The following is an 18,392-nucleotide window of genomic DNA, read 5'->3' on the forward strand; positions in this document are numbered from 1 at the left end:
TATACACATATTTTGGGATGTTACATCATCTACTGTTGGCTTCTCTGTGACACCATCACGTAATTCAAACATGCTTCTTTCTTCATTGATGTCGTGAAATCTTTGGTTGATATTTTTCATCCTCTTTCCAATATGAAAACGGAAGAGAATGTCCTTAGGATGTGCACGGGCTAAGCATGAAGTATGTCCATCATCTGACTGGCTCATTCTTTTCTAAATCTAACATGTAACTGTTTTTCTCTTAATTAGGATAATTAGCTGTAATAAATGTATATATATATATATATATATATATATATATGACAGTTTAGCTTATTTAGTGGGCTGAAAATCAGCTTGACAGATTGCAATTATTTGTATATATATGAAAGTTTTCCGGCAAGAAGAGACAGTTTTCTGGCTCAATCTTCTCTAAATCTAACACATTCCACACATCATCAAGAACAAGTAAATACCTTGAGCCATGCAACACTTCTTCAACCTTTTTCCGCATTGCTTCTAAGCTATTGAGATTAGGATTTTGTCCGGTAATGCATTCTATGATTGTCTGTAGTATTACCCCAGTGTTGAAATCATCAGAAACACAAACCCAAATTGTCAAGTCAAAATGTTTGCATACCCTGTCATCATTGAAGACCTGCCTGGCAAGTGTTGTTTGGCCAAGTCCACCCATGCCAACTATGGGATAGATGGAGAGGTCTTCACTGTCACTAACATCTTCCAAAAGAAACTTCAAAATTTGCTCTCGATCCTGGTCTCTGCCATAGACCATAGGTTCTGTAATGTGAGAGCTAGTTTGGCGCCAATTATCAAGGATTGTTTGGACCTCTGTGACACCAGGTTCTAAATTAAACATGTTCCTTTCTTCGTGAATGTCATGAAATCTTTGGGTGATGTCTTTCATCCTCTTGCCAATATTGAAACGAAAGAGAATGTCATTAGGATGGAGACGGGATAGGCATGAAGTATGTCCATCACCAAAATTCACTTTTGGGGAGTGAATTGAACATTCATCTAAGATATCATCCAGCACATATGCTGCATCTGTGAGTTTCTGTAGCCAATCTTTGACAGCATGACTTGTTATTTGTTTTCTCTCAGCATCTCTGAGGACAGCATGGATTGCAGTGAGATTGCTGGAAAGCTTTTGAGTATGTTGGTCAACACCCCAAAACGTAGCAAGTTGGTCTTGGACAAGAGATTGCAAGTTTTGAATTACAATTCCGAGCAAAGCCTCAGCCATTTACAGAAAGGAGGGTTTGTGGGATGATTATGACTGTGGAGAAGGAAGAATGCGGAAGAGTATTTTGTGGTGATCGTAGAAAACTATCAATCTTCATTTATTTGAATAGGCAATTGGTGGCCATTGCAATAAATATAGAGTATTGTTTTCTTACAAGGAGTGGCCCCACTTTGCTTTTGTTGACGAGGAGTGTTCATATAAGGAGTCAAGTCAAACCAACCTTATAATTGCTTACCAACCATATAATTGACTTAATTTGCTGACATATTTTAACCGGAAAGAGTATAAGCTTTAGATTATTAAGGAGGAATATAATAGTTAGCTTTGCAATTATTTTGTTGTATTATGTAACACCTCTTACTAATGCTTCAATGTTTTCTTTCATTGAGAAATATTGCAATTATATTGCCCAAGTTTGCACATGGTTTCCGTAGTTGCAATCCACAGATCTGCTGCAGTGGAATGGGTTGTTATAAAGTAAAAACACTACCTTACATATTTTCAAACTTGCTTACAGAACTAGAATCCACAGAAGGAGTGTTTTTTATGTAACCACAAATAACGGGAGATGTAACTGTGAAAGTTGGGTTTTCTTGAAAAAAAACAGAGAAATTGTGAGTGTTGCAATACGTTGGCATGACAGCACAGTTCCAGGTATTCACCACTTGGACATACCTCACTCATACTCATCCATGTACTCAAAATATATATATTCAACCTTGTTTTCTGTTTTGGCAGGCGGTCTTGTAGCCTTGAAGCAGTTCCATTATAAACCAAAATAACTCTTTCTTCAATTAGTCGTCTCAGATATTATTTTAAACTTAAGGATTAAGTAGTATATATAGTTGCAAAGATTATGACTGTATACAGTGAGTGACAAAACAGGTGGCTAGTATAATCTTTCAAATCCAACACAGGATATTGCTGAGTTAAATAAATCTGAACTTTATTCGTTTTTTAACATTATTATTCAATTGTATTATATTAAGAAAACATTCTAACATTTTCATTCCTTCAAACCTGACAAAGCGCAAAATGTGGCAAATACTAAAACAATTTCTTACTAAAACTTTTTCTGATATTTTTAGAGAAAACATAATTTCACTGTTAACATTTTATATCTTTGTAATTGTTCCTGTATATTACAAAGATATGCATTGTACAAGACTAAACAATTTTACAATTTGATTGTAGGTAACGTTTATTATTTTTAGATAATTTTTTTTATTATAAAGATAGTTAAATTTAAAAAAAAAAAGTCAAATTGAAAAACAGTTAAATTTTAAAAAATAATTACCTAAAGGTTAAAAAGATAAAATAATTAAGTTAATTTAAAAAAAAATACTTATAAAAGTAAATTCGAAACCGATTGCATACAAAGAGAAAATCTTCTTCAAATGATAGTATAGATAATTGAATTTTTTTTAACTTTTTTTTAATAAAAGAGATTTTAAAATATTTGATTTCTTTCAAAGAAAATTTCAAATTTCCTACTTTATAAAATTCCATCTAAAATTCACAACAAAATTATTTGAAAAAAAATTAACATTTTAATGATTTATTTCAAGTTTAATATGAATATAATTAGAAGAATAAAGTTAATAGTAATATGTTTTAATTTTATCTTAATTAAATTTTATGAAGTGTGTTTAATTAAGTTTTAATTAAATAAAAAAATATTTAATGCTTAAAATATTTTTATTTTCGTCTAACTATTTTGTCCTCTATTATTTTGTTAATGTGATTGTTTATTTTATCTTCAATTCATCAAATAATATTTTCTTTTCCTTTTTGTAATTTTTTATCTTTGATGAAAGTCAATTTTCTTCTCTAAGGTTTTGTTCACTTATTTCAACTTATTTTTATGGATTTATGGACGTGAATTTGAGGAACGAAGATTACAAATTATTAGAGACTATTCTGAGAAACTAAAATGAGATGAGAAGATTTGAGGAGATAAAAAGTAAAATTATGAAAGTGGAAAATTATTCTCATTGAGAGTTGGAAAATATGTTTAATGTTTTTTCTAAATCAGGTTAATATTCAATTTTATGTTTAATATTTGTTGTGACTTTTGACTAGGAAATGAATTTGAACACCTAATGCATCTTGTATATAGGGATAGAACATGATTCACACATTTATGAGTTATTATAGACTCAAAGTCATTAGGAATAGATTTGAGCAAACTTATAAATTGATTTTAACTTCAATATAAAATTAAGATGTTTGTAAATGTATGAGAATGAAATGAATGATATCTAGTATTAACAATTATATATATTATATGATAAATTTTTGTTACAAATCAACTAATTCTTTGATAAAAATACGTGTTTTTATGAGTTTTGTTCTCTAATTGAATTATAAATTGTGAGAATGATTATATATTACACAATTTCCTATAAAGAGAATGATATTTATTACTTATTAAGTGTGATTTATGCACTTGTAATTTTTATACTAACAATTCCTAACCATGACAAAGAATTGAACATCTTAACTTAAACCCAATAAGAATAACATGTAAAAGAGATCTGGATATCCAACTATAAAATAAAACATAACCAAAAGAAATCAAATTCTAATAAATCGAAAATGAAAAAAAAAAACATCTTCTAGTTGACGCTTTTTTTTTTTAGAAATACGGAAAAATAGTTTTAAAGAATGTAAAAACAAAAAATTAGAAAAAAAGACAAATAACATAAAATTTTAATATTTACCATCCTAAAACTATTTCTTCCAAAAAAAAATAGTTTTTACAGTTTTGACATACCTTTCTTTCATGTTAGTAGGCATTTAGAATTTCATCGCCACCATTAAATCAATCCCCACTAAATGAATACCCTAATTTCTTTATAAAAAAAATAGTGGTAGAATTAATTTCTAACATATTTGGCAAATAAAAAAAATTCAAATATAACATTATCATTATGTTATCAGTTAGTCACAGGAGAAAAACATAAGCATGGGTGAGAGAAAAAAAAAATCCAATTAGATAAGATAGAATATGAAAATTGATTGTGAATTACGACCTAACCAAGAGAGCCAATCAACCACAAAACTCTCCACCAATTAAATATTCAGTGGCCATTATCATGACCAAACTCCATCCATTATTGAACTTTCTGGTCTCAACTCTTAAACATTATATATCACTTTAAGACAATTTCATACACACAAAAAATGCTTTACTATATGAAATCAAATCAATTTTTAATAAAATAATAATTTTTTGTTAATCAATATGTTAATCTTTTAGGCAATACTAATTTATTTTCTAAATCATCCTATTTTCTTCTCGGGTTAATATTATTTTAACTTATTATCACCATCAATATTTTTAGGATTTTGCACATTATTTAGGTTTATATTTCTTCTTCTTCTTTTTTGAGTTTTTGTTCTTGCATGTTTTTATTTAATTTTCCCAAATCGTTTACACTATATATTTTACAGTATTCTGGAAAATGTTTTACAAACTTTTCTTCGTTTTAAAGATCCTATTTTTATATGCTGTCAATCTTTTAATTTTTTTTTAAAATCTTCATATTTTCTTTTGTCTTTGAATTATAAAACTAAACACGATATATTATTGCTAACATCTTAAAACTTTTAAACATGTTTTATAAGTTTTAGCTTTATAATTACTCTACCTTGTGCAAATTATTTGTATTTTAATATTTTAATTATTTTAAATAATCATCATATTTTCATTTAGTATGTTCATTTTAAAGTGCACAATACTTTATAAAAATATGTCATGATATGCAAAGGTTTTACAAATTTTAAAAAAAAAATATATATTTAAAATTTAACTTTCGTTCAAAAGATAATCTTAATTCTTTATCTCTCGAGTATGTTTAAACTTTAAAGAAACTAATTAATTTTTTATTTGATAATCTATTTCTCTAATGTATTATTTTTGTAAAATTTTAGACTATGAACTTGTTAGAAAAGAAAACGAGAAACAAGAAGCATATCAAACCAATTGGCTACTAACAAACAACAATTATATTGAGCATTATTCTTAAAAAAAAAAAAAAATTGTGTCCATTGCTAAGTAATGTAAGTGCGTAAGGTAAGATGAATTAATATCCATTTATCTCTAAGTATATAACAACTTTTTAGGTTGCTTGAGTGCATTGAAAAATCTATAAATTTTATAAAACCAATATTTTTAAAACATAAGATAAAATAAAACAACTAGAAACATTTTTGTACATTCACCCATGAAGAACATTTAAGAGTTCATAAAAGATATCCATTATTAAAATTATGCTAACATCTCTAATAAAACCACCAATGATGATATATATATATATATATATATATATATATATATATATATATATATATAATAGACTTGTTTAAGTTATGTGATAAAATATTTTTCTGATGTATATTGCTAAAATCGTCTGTAGATATATGAATTATTCGTGTAATGTATATTGATAAATTAATTTAATCAATATGTCAACAATCAATGTATTTTCAAACTTATGTAATAATTTTTGTTATACTCGTTTAATCAACGTGTGAAATAATTTATATAATATTTTTGTTATATAATATTGTATGGACAATCTCGTGTAATTTTTTTTTACATTCTTCTAATCAATGTATAAAAAGACTCGTCCGATGTGTATTGTTAAACTCGTTCAATCAATACAAGATAAAGTCACATAATGTGTATTGTTAGATATGTTTAATTACTTTACGAATGCACTTGTATAATGTGTATTGTAGTACCGTCAAAACAGGTCACCCGGCCCAACCCAGTACGACCCATCACAGGTTGACCACTTAGTGAGTCAACCCAACCCGACTCATTTATTAGCTAGTCAAAAAAAAATTTGAACTCGACCTAACCCACCACGGGTTGGTGAGTTAAACGGACTGTCTCACTGGCCACTTAATTACAAGTTTTTTTAAATCAAAAAAATTACAATTATTTTATAATTCAAATTTAAATAATTTCACTTTAAAATGATGTTAAACTCCAAAAACAATTCAAAATAGAAAAGGTTAACATACAACTCAGATATAATTCAAAAGCAAACTCAAAAAATGAATAAATAAGTTTATAATATTGATCATTTTTGTGTCATTTACCTATTTATAAGATTATAGTTTTGAATGGATAAATTTATAATATTTTGCTCTCTTGAAATATCTTTTTCTTTATTCCCATTTACAATACAATAAAAAATGTGAACTAATAATTTTGAAACACAAAATAATAAATAATTAAATTAAACTAGGTGGGTTGGTGAGCCAACCCAGCTTACCACGGGTTCAACCCGGGTGAGTCAACCCGACTCACCACCGGTTCAGCCCGGGTGAGCCGGGTTCTAAGTGAGCCGGGTTCTAAGTGAGCCGAGTTGAAAATTGACTCGTATAAAAAAATCATTTTTCAAATCCAACTCGGCTTAAATCCGTGGTGAGTCAGGTTGACCCTCGAGTTCTAACCCATTTTGACAATACTAGTATATTGTTATACTATATAATAAGTGTATATTCAAACTCGTATAATAAGTGTATATTCATACTCGTTTAGTAAGTATACATTCATTCTCATGTAATATGTATTCTAAAAAGATCAACCCAACACTTGTTGAGGATGGGTATGCTCATCAAAGTGTGTTTTAAAAAATAGATCAGTTAAAGGGCTTTTTTTTTTATTCGGAGGGTAGGCACTTTCTTTTAAAGCTTACTCTAATCATCTAANTCACTCAAATTGGAACTGTAGGTACCCAAAACAGTATTCAATATCGATAGGTTAGAAGAGCCCTTAACTCCTATCATCTCTTTTTAAAAAAAAGATGATAGTAAAGTAGGGTTTTTTTTTTCATTTTTTTGGTATGTCGTTGTGCCAGCAAAGAGTGTCATGCACGAGCGAAGCGAAAACTAGGCAGGGGTAATTTTTCGTTGGGATAATTCCTTTGATTATGTATTGAATATAGATCCATGTCTTTCTTGTTCCACTAGCTAGGACAAAATTATCATATGTCCCTTTCGTTATTACACCTATAGCATTCATGATCGACCTACCCATAAAGACCCCTTTTGGTTTGAGGGATTTCACCACTAACGAGCATCGATAAGTTGTTGCAAGTAATCAAAGCAATTTCCCTTCCTTATTCTAATAGAAAAGTTAATTTAAGCCTTCCCTCTATCTACAACTATGTTATCTTTATCACTCCTAAGGTCAAGTTTTTTTGGTTTGATCAGATATGGAGATTTCAGTCATTTCCTTCCTTGTTTGGATTCCAGGTTGGTTCTAAAGAAAGGGTTGGAAAATGGAATCAAACAAAAATTCAGATAGGCCTCCCGTCCCATTATATTTCTTAAGAAAAGATTTGTCGTGGTTCAGAGCCTTGCCCTATCTAAAACTAAAAGGCGGATGGAAGATGGCCTTCTTAATGAGCTCTCTCGCTTGAATTTATCGGTATAGCATTTCTTGCTAGATTGGATTAAGAGTGACTTCTTTCGTTGTCTATGTTTTCAAACATTTCATTGGTGTCAACATTTTCTTCATCTTAGTCAGTGTAAGCTTGCTCCGCACACAAAGGTTACATTTGGGCCTTTCAATACTCGTCTAATTGGTGAGTGGACAAATTCATCTAATATATATTAATAAACTCATCTAATTTGTTTATAGATAAACTTGTATAATGTATATTGTTAGACTTGTCTAATTATTGCGGTTTGTTGCTATAATAATTTAATTAGTGTATGGACATAGTCGTTCAATCAATGTATCTGTAGACTCATTTATTTTTTATTACAATACTTGTTTAACCATTAAATGGACAAATTTGTATATTATGTATTGATAGGCTCGTATAATTTGCTTTTGGACAAATAAACTTGTGCAATGTATATTGTTAGACTTATCTTATCAATATATAGACAAACTTGTTTAATGATTGGTTCTAGACTTGTTTAATTAGTGTATAGATAAACTTGACTAATGGATATTCATAGACCCATCTAATCAATATAGACTTGTTTAATTAGTGTATGAATAAAGTTGTTTAATAGGTATTTCTAGACTCGTTTAATCAACATGCAGAATAATTCATCTAATATTTTTTGTTATATTTGTTTAGTAATTGTATGAACAAATTCATCTAATGTATAATATTAAATTTGTCTAATTAGCGCATTGATAAATTCGTTTAATATTATTTGTTTATACTTGTCTGGTCAGTATATGCTTAAGTCATTTAATTAATGTATTGAATACATCATATAATATTTTTTTTTTGTTATACTTATCTAATTAATATATGGACATGCTCTTTTATTATATGTTGATGGACTTATCCAATGATTTTTGTTATACTCATATAATCAATATATGTATAAACTCGTCTAATATGTATTATTAGACTCATAATATTTTTTTGCTATATTTATCTAATGAATTATTATACTTGTCTAATCAATTTATGTCTAATATATATTTGTAGACTTAAAAGTAATGGTAATGTAACCATATTAGTGATATATTTTAAAACAAATAGTTTGTTTGATTTTATTTTCTGATTTTATTTTATTAAAATCTTAAACTTTACATTTTTAAGTTAAAAATAGTTAAAAATGAATTCAAAGAATATAAAACAAAATTTATAATATCTAGAAATATGATTTTGTTATTACAAATATATAATTTAAACTTTGAAACGATCCATGGAGTACAATATTTTAATTTATTATATTACAAATATAATTATTTAAAATTTTATGTTAATTTTTATGTACATACTAAAAATATGATAAATATTCAACAATAAGAATATTTATATTATAAATTAAAATAAAAAAAACATAAATGTAGTTTACTTAAGATAAAAATATTACATTACGAATTATTTTATATAAACAATTTGTATTATCAATATATAAATATTAGTTTTTAAATAATATTATTTTAAGAAACAAAAGTAAGTATATTTTTTTTAATTTAATTTTATTAAATAACCAAGTAATTAGAAATCACAAAGGATATAATTAAAAATTAAAAAAAAATTATAGAAAAAAAAGTTTAATACTTTACATATAAGTTATTTTTATATGATTTTATTTTATACTTGTTTAGTGTTTATTGTTAGACTTATCTAATCATTATAGATATAAAATATATATTCTTAAATTATCTAATCACAATATAAATATATTAGTAATATATTTAAATATAGTTAATTTGTTAGTTTTTACATTTTTTTTATTAAAGTCACATACTTTAACAATTTGAAATTGGAGTAAAAATTGAATTTAGTAAATATAAAACAAAATTTGAGTAGTTGGTTAAGGTTATTTTTGAAATTTTAACTATGATTTTGTTAACGAATAAAATCAAGATAAAAATTAAATATATAATTATGTATAAAAGTTAAATATATAATAATTAGATGTATATTATATGTGACGTAATATTACGTTGACATAATCTATATGATGATTAGATGTGATGTGAACAAGATTATACATAGGTGCAGCATGATACAGTTATCATTTGAGACATTAGAATCAGATTAAGGCATGATTACACTTACATGAGTGGCAAGACATAGACTAAAAATTGATGAATTGAAATATGTTTGAAAAGAAAAATGTTTGCAGCATCATTATGAATCTTTTATATTAAAAAATTAAAAAATAAAGAGACTAAATGATTATATAAAAATATTAGATCTGAAATAACAAATGTAGGTGTGACGTGGAGGGAATAGAGGGTGTCGTAGCCACGCGGAGAAGACAAATTATAAATAGGAATAAGAGTTGGAGTCGAAGACAAGAAAAACAAGGAATGAAGGCGGTGACTAAGGCCCACCCAAAACGCATAAATTAGGTCTCAACCTTTTTTTCTAATTCCCTATATTTCATCATTCGCACCAATCCAAATCCAAGAAAGAGAAAAACAGAAAAGCTTCGTTTAGGAAGAACAACAAGAAGCTCTGGATTCCGCCTCTTCCCGTCCTTCGAGACGGTTGTTATGCTGCGTGCTTTTCAGGTATCATCCTCTTTTCTTCTCCCCCTCTTCTTTCAGATCCGATCCGATCCCTTTCGGATCCTTTCGATTGCCTTTTCGCTTTAATTTCGCCATCGTTTTTGTGCTTTTCCTTTTTTGTTTCGTTAGGCTTTTGACTGTTGACCGTCGACCAATTCAATTTGTTTGTTCAATTGATTCTGGTTGTTAGAGGATTACGCGTTCGTTGAATCTGACTTTCTTGATGGATTTTCCGCTCTTGTTTTCTAGGTTTTGTTTTCTTTTTGTGCTTTGGTGTTAGTTAGAGCTTCGAGACAGGATTCTGGTTCTCGAGATTCTTATGGATTGTAGTTTATGCTTTATTCCGTCTTAGGTTATAGTTTTTGGTGTTATTAGGTTATTTATGCTTCTGCTATCTGGAATTTGATGTTTAATCTGATGGAAACTTTGATAATCAATTCATAGAGATGCTTGTAGGCTATTTTACGCGTTGTAATTTCGATTCCGGAATTTTGTTCCTTGACTGATAATTTTGCCTTTTTTTTTTCCTGGAAAACTTGTAATTTTTTTGCACAGGATTTTCGAATTTTAATTGTTTGAGGTAAGTGTAAATGCAATTAATTTTACTTACTTGGTCAGAGACTCCTAGTCTTCGTCGCTGTTTTGTTGTAGCATCTGAAACTAATCATTCATGTTTTTTGTTAATTTTAATTTTATTGGTCATATAATGGTAAAGAAAATTGAATATGGATTTTTTATGAATCTAACCCTCAAGCCTTCTCCATGTTCTTTAATCATAGGTTGGTCTGGGTTTGAATCTAAAGGATCGTGATTTATATTTTGAGACATGGAGGGAGTTTGTTTCTGGACAAATTGCTACCAGTATCGGTTTTTTGCATTCCAAGAAGTGCTTGATTGGCGATTTTTCATCCTTGGAGATTTTCTTCGGGTTTCCTTTGTTAATTGCACTTAGTGTTCTGCTCCCGTTTGATGATCAGCACAGGGTACGTGATGCTACTTTCTTCTGATACAGGTGCTGCATCTTTAGTGCACTTGTGCAAGTAAGCGCTTATTCTTTTTCTTCTTTGCAAAACACCAATCCAAAAAGAAGTTTCTTGATAAGTGTTCTTTGGCAGTGCATTGCTGACCCATCATTCTGTTAAAACTTCCGGTAAATCCTCTTGGGTAAGGTTTCTATCGTGAAGAACCTCCAGAACGTCTTCCGTTTCTACTATAAAAAAATTTACTAGCCTATTTTTGCTTCTACAGGGCTGAAACATATAGATCGGTGACTGAATATTGGATTCTGCCTGCATATTTTGAGTGAAGCATTTGCATTGAATCAGTTCGAACTGTAGTTATTGAAATAGCCTCCTTGTTGCTCTTGATGGGTATTGTTGCTGAATAACACATCAGTTACCCGAAGTTTCTGAAGCAAATCCTACTTTGATTAGATGAAGTAGAGTATATTGTAGTTCTGAAGTCTTGGGTCACGGTGATTTTAGCTAGAGGGAGAGTAATGCTACTGCTTTGATCAGTCATTATAGTGGGACCTGAGAAGTGTCAGTATGATCTCTGGTTCTTGTTCATTTCCACCACCTTTACTCTGCAACCATTTCGAAGCCGTGGGTCTATTAATGAATAAAGCTGTGCAGCCCGTCCATCTGAAAGTTTCTGCTTCTATGCCCTCTTTTGCTACGACAGAAAATTGATGGTGGATTTTGCTGGACCAGCAGGAACCTGTTAATATTTTATACAGCTCTGAGCATCATCTACACGAGATAAATGCCATTTATCCTTTGCGTTTTTGTTTACATTTGTTGAATAAAGAAAGTGCTGCTTAGTGTTCCCTGGGAACAATGGAGAGGTGATTACTTTTTCCCCTTTTTTTCAGAACTTCCGATTTCCTCTTTTGTTTTCTGTTAAATTTCTTAACACGTTTACCTGGCAATACAGGTACAACTTAATTAAGGAAGTTGGTGATGGGACTTTTGGGAGTGTGTGGCGAGCTATAAACAAACAGACTGGGGAAGTTGTAAGTATGCTTTAATTGACATGATGGAGTTGCTCTATATGAAGTCGGATGATGTCCTAATACGTAGTAAAACTGCAGGTTGCTATCAAGAAGATGAAGAAGAAGTATTACTCTTGGGAGGAGTGTGTAAACCTAAGAGAAGTCAAGGTTTTACATCCTGCTTATCTTTCTTAAAGCCTTTTTTTGTAATAATTTGTTGAAAATTTATAATTACTCTCTAATTTCCCCTATGACAGTCTCTGCGAAAAATGAACCACCCAAATATTGTCAAGCTGAAGGAAGTTATTCGAGAAAGTGACATTTTGTACTTTGTTTTTGAATACATGGTGGGTGATTAAAGTTCTTGTAAGAGAAGTACTTGGTTGGATGATGCAATATCTTATAGACTAATTTTAGTACCAATTTGGGGTGATGTAGGAATGCAACCTATACCAGCTTATGAAAGATAGGGAAAAACTGTTTTCTGAAGGTGAAGTTAGAAATTGGTGTTTTCAAGTTTTCCAAGGTCTTGCTTACATGCACCAGCGTGGGTACTTCCATCGTGACCTGAAGCCCGGTACTTATGCACAATTTTCTCTAAAATCTGTTAGATTTTGCTTTTTGATTGAATGGGAGAGTTAATCTATAACTTCTATAATTATATTATATTACATACAAAGGATAATTTTTTTGCATGTGTTTTATTTTCCCATATATCCTTTAATCTATGTAAAACTACTTTATTTATTTTCTTGTCGTTATCGTTTTTAAAATAACCATCCTCTCACTTTCTGACTCCATTTTGTTTTTTTTTATGTTCCAAATTTTCTACTCTCTCCCATCCCAACGGATAACTTCAATTTTTTTATCTCAAATTTAAATCTCTTAAATAATATTTGAAATTTAAACTAAACAACATAAGATAAATGTATTAAAAATATATTAATTTTGAAATTAATTTACACATTAATATGTAGAATAATAAAAGTTATTACAACAATTAAATTTTGACTCAGTAAAATAAGAGTAGGTGCTAATACGCATGTAGTGTTTTCGTTAGGTTATAATAAACTATATATGAAGACTTTTTTGTTCACAAAATATACCTTTTAATCTAGGTAAAACCACTTTATTTATTTCTTATGCCTTATGCCCGTCATACTAACTGTAAAAAGTGATTCTTTCGTACTCCGGTTCAATCTGTTTTTTGTAATTTCCCCTTAACAATATCTGTAAAAAATTATTTTTTCATAATCAGGTTCCATATGTCTTGTAATTTCCATGTTCTTTACACTCTCATTTCCAACTTTTTCTTTCTCTAATTGAGGACTTTAAATTCCTTTCATATTAGTTCTAATTTTCTTTCTCTAATCTAAATAAAACAGTATAAAAGTAAATTAGTTAAATAAATATGTATTAAAAGATATATTAAACTTTTACTCAGTAAAATAAAGTAGTGTGTTTTCACTAGTTTTTATTACGTGTATTATGTAATGTATTACTAGAAGTTTCTTATACTCTGGTTAACGTGGTTATATGCATTTTCTATTTTGACTTGTTAAATGCCTTATTAGATGAACAAAACTCTATTGTGAGACATAATTGAAATGAATAAACTGAGAGCACGGTCTGCTGTTTATATCTTTATTCTGTCGCAAAATATTTCTGCTTTGACCCAAGGAATGCCGATATGGTGCAGAAAACTTGCTGGTTACTAAGGATATCATCAAAATTGCTGATTTTGGCCTAGCTCGAGAGATCACTTCAAAACCACCCTACACTGAATATGTCTCCACACGATGGTATGTGTCATCCACTTTCAATAGATGTTTCACATTCTGTGTTTTAAGTATTCAATAACATGCGTGACCACCTTCCTGTTCAGGTACCGTGCTCCTGAAGTGTTGCTTCAGTCTTATATGTATACCTCTAAAGTTGGTAAGTGGTTGATTGGGCAACAATTGTCATTTAGTTTTATCACTGATATGTTTTTTCAAGTGACGACTGTGAGTACCTTTTTATTAACATTTTTCCCCCTTCTAGACATGTGGGCAATGGGTGCTATAATGGCCGAGCTTTTCTCTCTTCGTCCCCTTTTCCCGGGTGTCAGGTATAACATCTCACTTGCTTCTTCCTCCCCCCACCCACCAAACACCTAATGATGATTTTTAACGGAGAAATAGCAAATAGATCTTCATCATGGAAAACAAAATTTTTGCACCTGGAACTTGTAAAATCTAATGTTACGATGTTTATTTGCTTAAAAGTGGTATCATGTTCTAAAGCAGTCCTGATCAGCAACTGGATGTCATAAATAATCTGTTTCTCTGTGACACGCAGTGAGGCAGATGAGATATACAAAATATGTAGTGTGATAGGCAATCCAACCCATGAATCTTGGGATGATGGACTCAAGCTTGCAAGGGATATCAACTACCAATTTCCACAGGTTAGCATCTAGGATGCTAGTTGCATAATTAATTTACTGCGTATGATGGCATTCTTCTAATCACTTTATTTGCCTTTTGTACTTTCTATAGCTTGCTGGTGTGCATCTTTCTGCACTGATCCCGTCTGCGAGCAACGATGCAATCAGCCTTATCACAGTAAGTAGTTTTGGTATATTGGTCAGTTGCGTAGGCCTGTGAGCCATTTGATCAACAAATAGTGTGTAATTCATTTTCTTTTCTGTTAATGCAGTCACTTTGCTCTTGGGATCCCTGCAAGAGGCCAACAGCTTCTGAGGCCCTTCAGCATCCTTTCTTTCAGGTGGTCTTTTAACTAGCTAATGTTTTGTTATTTTTCTGTCAAGAATTTATCTTCTTTTTACTTTACAAGCTGTCTTATTGGGACTTTTTATTTTTGGTAGAGTTGCTTCTATATTCCTCCATCCCTTCGCAGCAGAGCAGTAGCGAGAACTCCACCATCTGGTTTGTATTATTTATTTGTAATCTAGGGACGTGTTTATTGTGCAATTAAGTGGGAATCATTATTGTCCTTTCTTTCCAGCTGGAACCAGAGGAGCCCTGGATCACCAAGGGGTCAAGAGATATTCTGGTGTTTTATCCAATTCAAAGACCACCAATAATTTTTCTTCCCAGAAATTACATCCTCCTTTAGCTTCAGGTGACTTATTACATTTTTATTGATTAGAACATTGCATGTGTTCTTTCCATTAATTTTTGTATGTGGAGCAAAAGGAAACCTTATCATTAGGGAAACGATAAGTAAAATATTTTACTGTTCTACATTGATTTGTGTGTAAATTAACTACCCATGCTTATAATTCTTAGTAAATAATGGTTATGATGTTCAACACAAATATTTTGAACCTTTTGACTATTTTTCCTCACGGTTAGCAAGTTAATGGTGTATTCTCACTAAATATTTTTCCCCTTTGGATTTATGTATATAATAAATAGGTTGTTTTTGGTTAGTGAAATACTCTATAATTGTGAATGTGAAGATCGTTGTTCTTATCCAATTAAGAATGTTACAGGTGTGCAACGGAAGCTGGATATGGTAAATCAGGTGAGTTATTCTCTTAACATGGTTTTGTTCTTTCCACCACTCTCTCACTAACTAGCTATATGCTTTTCTTTTCACTCCAAGATTTAAAAAACATGATAACCAAATTTATTTAAAGTCCTTTTACGTATTATTTGTATGGGTCTTATTTGTCATCTTGGATAGACTAATGTTTATCTTAAGCTGGTTCTTTCCTCGTTAAATCCATCTGTCATGCCAACGATTTCTATGTTTCTTCTCTAGGATGGAATTAAGAATGAAAAACCTATGAGGAGTACTAAACCAAAGTATCGACAGCCAGGAAAGGACAGCCCAAGTAAGCTTTTAAGCCTCTAGTATTTTAATTATTTTATCAAGTATATGTAACAGGTTCGAACTGAATTGTTTTGAAGTCTACTGGTTTGGAAAAAAACTGATTATACAAAAAATATAAATGAGCCGCGTTCTAATATCCACTCCCACTAGTGTTTTCTGCCTAATAAGGAATTTTGTGATAAAAACCAACTGGTGTAGAAATAGGTACTAAATTATATTCAATCCGACTGGTTATTTAATACCAGATTACATAAACACCGAAAGTGAAACAGAGCAATTGAAAGAGGTCTAACACTTTGTTTCACATCTATGCAGTAAATTAGTAATTAAAAAAGCAATTGGAATTACGAAGTTACAAAGCTTTGTTTCACACTTTGAATTGATTGGCATTTTTTTTGAAAGATTTGTTTTTCTCATTGTGTTGATTAATGTTTATGGAAACCTGTGTTTGGTTGTTGGCAGCTTTTATGAACAAGGGGAGGTATGCGCGTGGGGTTTCAGAAGCAGCTGAGAAATTGGGCAATTTGTCTGTTGGTACAAGAAGACAATCAATGGGACATCCCCGTCCTCCACCAATGAAGGCTGGAGTGAATTGGATGTCTGAAACTGGAAACTTCATCCTTGGGTCCGCCCAGCAGATTCAAACTGGAAGAACTTTCACCAGAAAAGTTGCCGGATGAGTAAATGTGCGACACCCTACAGTTCATGCTCAATGTTTGTGTGAATGTCCTTAAGTATAAATATGTGTGTTTAGACTATTTTATGGCTTTGGCCAGCTCTAAACTACAAAACTATTATGTATTGCCTGTGCTGTGAGTTGTTGGTAATCGTCTCGTACCTGTGGGACATGCAGAGCTAAGAGCTAAACTGATACTTTAAACTATAAATAAACTTTTTCCCTACTTGGAATTTGGACGATTGTACCATCACATTGTATACAAGGTAATAATAACCATAATAATAGTAATAATTCGTACAAGTTATTTTTATTTTTCATTTATAACACCAATGTTCGTTGACACTGCCATGACGTAATGAAATATTTATGAAGTCACATTATCACATTCTTCTACTGCAATTAATATGTAAGATTAATAGAATCGAATTTATATATGTTATTTTATATAATATTAGTAATATGCAATTTCTAATTCTTTAATTTATTTTAATAAAAAAGTTGTACTTTTTTTCATATTTTTTCCAGAAGTTCTGGTGAAAAAATTCGTCTAATATTGGCAAATGACTTTTATGTTTAATAGTGTCATAATATCTGTTTTTTCAAAAAGAAATTCAATTATTTGGCTACAAGTCCTTGCGCTTAGTACGTCTACCATATTTTCCCTATTTGTTTGATTTTTCTTAATCACGCTTACCTCCAGTTCAAGCGAGTTTTTTTGTTTGTTGTTTTTTTTTTCTTTTTTTTTGTCTAAACATCTGTCTTTGCACTTTGGTAATTCAACAATATTCGTTGTTGAGAATAAACTTGACTTTTCTTTTCTGTTTTCTTTTATTTTCTATTTTCTGTTTGCTCTCATTTTGCTCATACAGTTTTATCTCTGGATTCATCTTATTCCCACGACGTATTAGTCGGTACTTAGTTATATTGTTGTATGAGAAAATAATCAACTTTTGTTTCTTTTTTTTTTCTTGTTCTTTCTTCTCATGAGAGAATAATCAACTTTTTTTTTTTTTCTATTCATAGTTTTCTATATCGTCATCCCAGTGAGAATCCGGCTATCCCTTTGGCTTCTCATGTCCTATTAAATGCCACAAATAAGCTTGAATTCATTGATGACACTGTTGAAGAACCGGTGAAGGAATATGCTACTTAGCAGGCACGGAAACGTTGCAACAACATGATGGTATATTGGCTTGTATACTCGTTTTTGACACCTATACAGCAAAGCATCTTATGGATGGATGGACAAGGTAGAAGAAATTTGGAATGATCTTAAATCTATATTCCCTTCAAGAGATCTCATGATGATTTTAGAGCTGCTAGTGGAGGCTTCATCCTTAAAGCAGTGAGATTTCATGATGACTGAATTTTTAACCAAGTTTGGAATTATATGGACGAACTTAAGAACTTTAGGCCGAATTCATCTGTAGTTGTAATAGAAGGTGTTCTTACAGTGTTGTTGCGCTCGTGACTTGTAGTCATTGTGGGAAAACAGGTCATACCGAATCCACTTGTTACAAGAAACATGGATTTCCCTCAAATTATGAACAAGAAGGTATGCCTTCAAAGAATGACCATTTGAAGTTAGTTATATGATGCATGACTTTCCTCATGGACA

At 30.5% G+C, this 18,392-nt stretch overlaps 1 protein-coding gene across 5 annotated transcripts; it reads left to right on the forward strand.

The window, feature by feature from the left end:
- Positions 1–10,046: 10,046 nt before the first annotated feature.
- On the forward strand, positions 10,047–18,392 carry LOC106777652 (cyclin-dependent kinase F-3). Of its 5 annotated transcripts, none has more exons than XM_022775826.1 (20): positions 10,047–10,262; positions 11,039–11,299; positions 11,375–11,423; positions 11,508–12,105; positions 12,195–12,273; positions 12,352–12,420; positions 12,510–12,599; positions 12,691–12,829; positions 13,952–14,054; positions 14,138–14,190; positions 14,296–14,362; positions 14,593–14,701; positions 14,793–14,858; positions 14,953–15,021; positions 15,122–15,182; positions 15,262–15,378; positions 15,752–15,783; positions 16,024–16,096; positions 16,558–16,781; positions 17,798–18,392. In XM_022775826.1, exons 4-19 carry the CDS (start codon positions 12,098–12,100, stop codon positions 16,773–16,775), a joined length of 1,353 nt encoding a protein of 450 aa, XP_022631547.1. In that variant the 5' UTR covers positions 10,047–10,262; positions 11,039–11,299; positions 11,375–11,423; positions 11,508–12,097; the 3' UTR covers positions 16,776–16,781; positions 17,798–18,392. The 5 variants fall into 5 exon arrangements, with proteins under 5 accessions (XP_022631547.1, XP_022631546.1, XP_014520807.1 ...); XM_022775825.1 differs by lacking the exon at positions 17,798–18,392 and adding an exon at positions 10,815–10,839 and having other exon boundaries at positions 16,558–17,024; XM_014665321.2 differs by lacking the exon at positions 17,798–18,392 and having other exon boundaries at positions 16,558–17,024.

This window comes from Vigna radiata, chromosome 11 (genome assembly GCF_000741045.1).
Source record: "Vigna radiata var. radiata cultivar VC1973A chromosome 11, Vradiata_ver6, whole genome shotgun sequence".
NCBI lineage: Eukaryota > Viridiplantae > Streptophyta > Magnoliopsida > Fabales > Fabaceae > Vigna > Vigna radiata.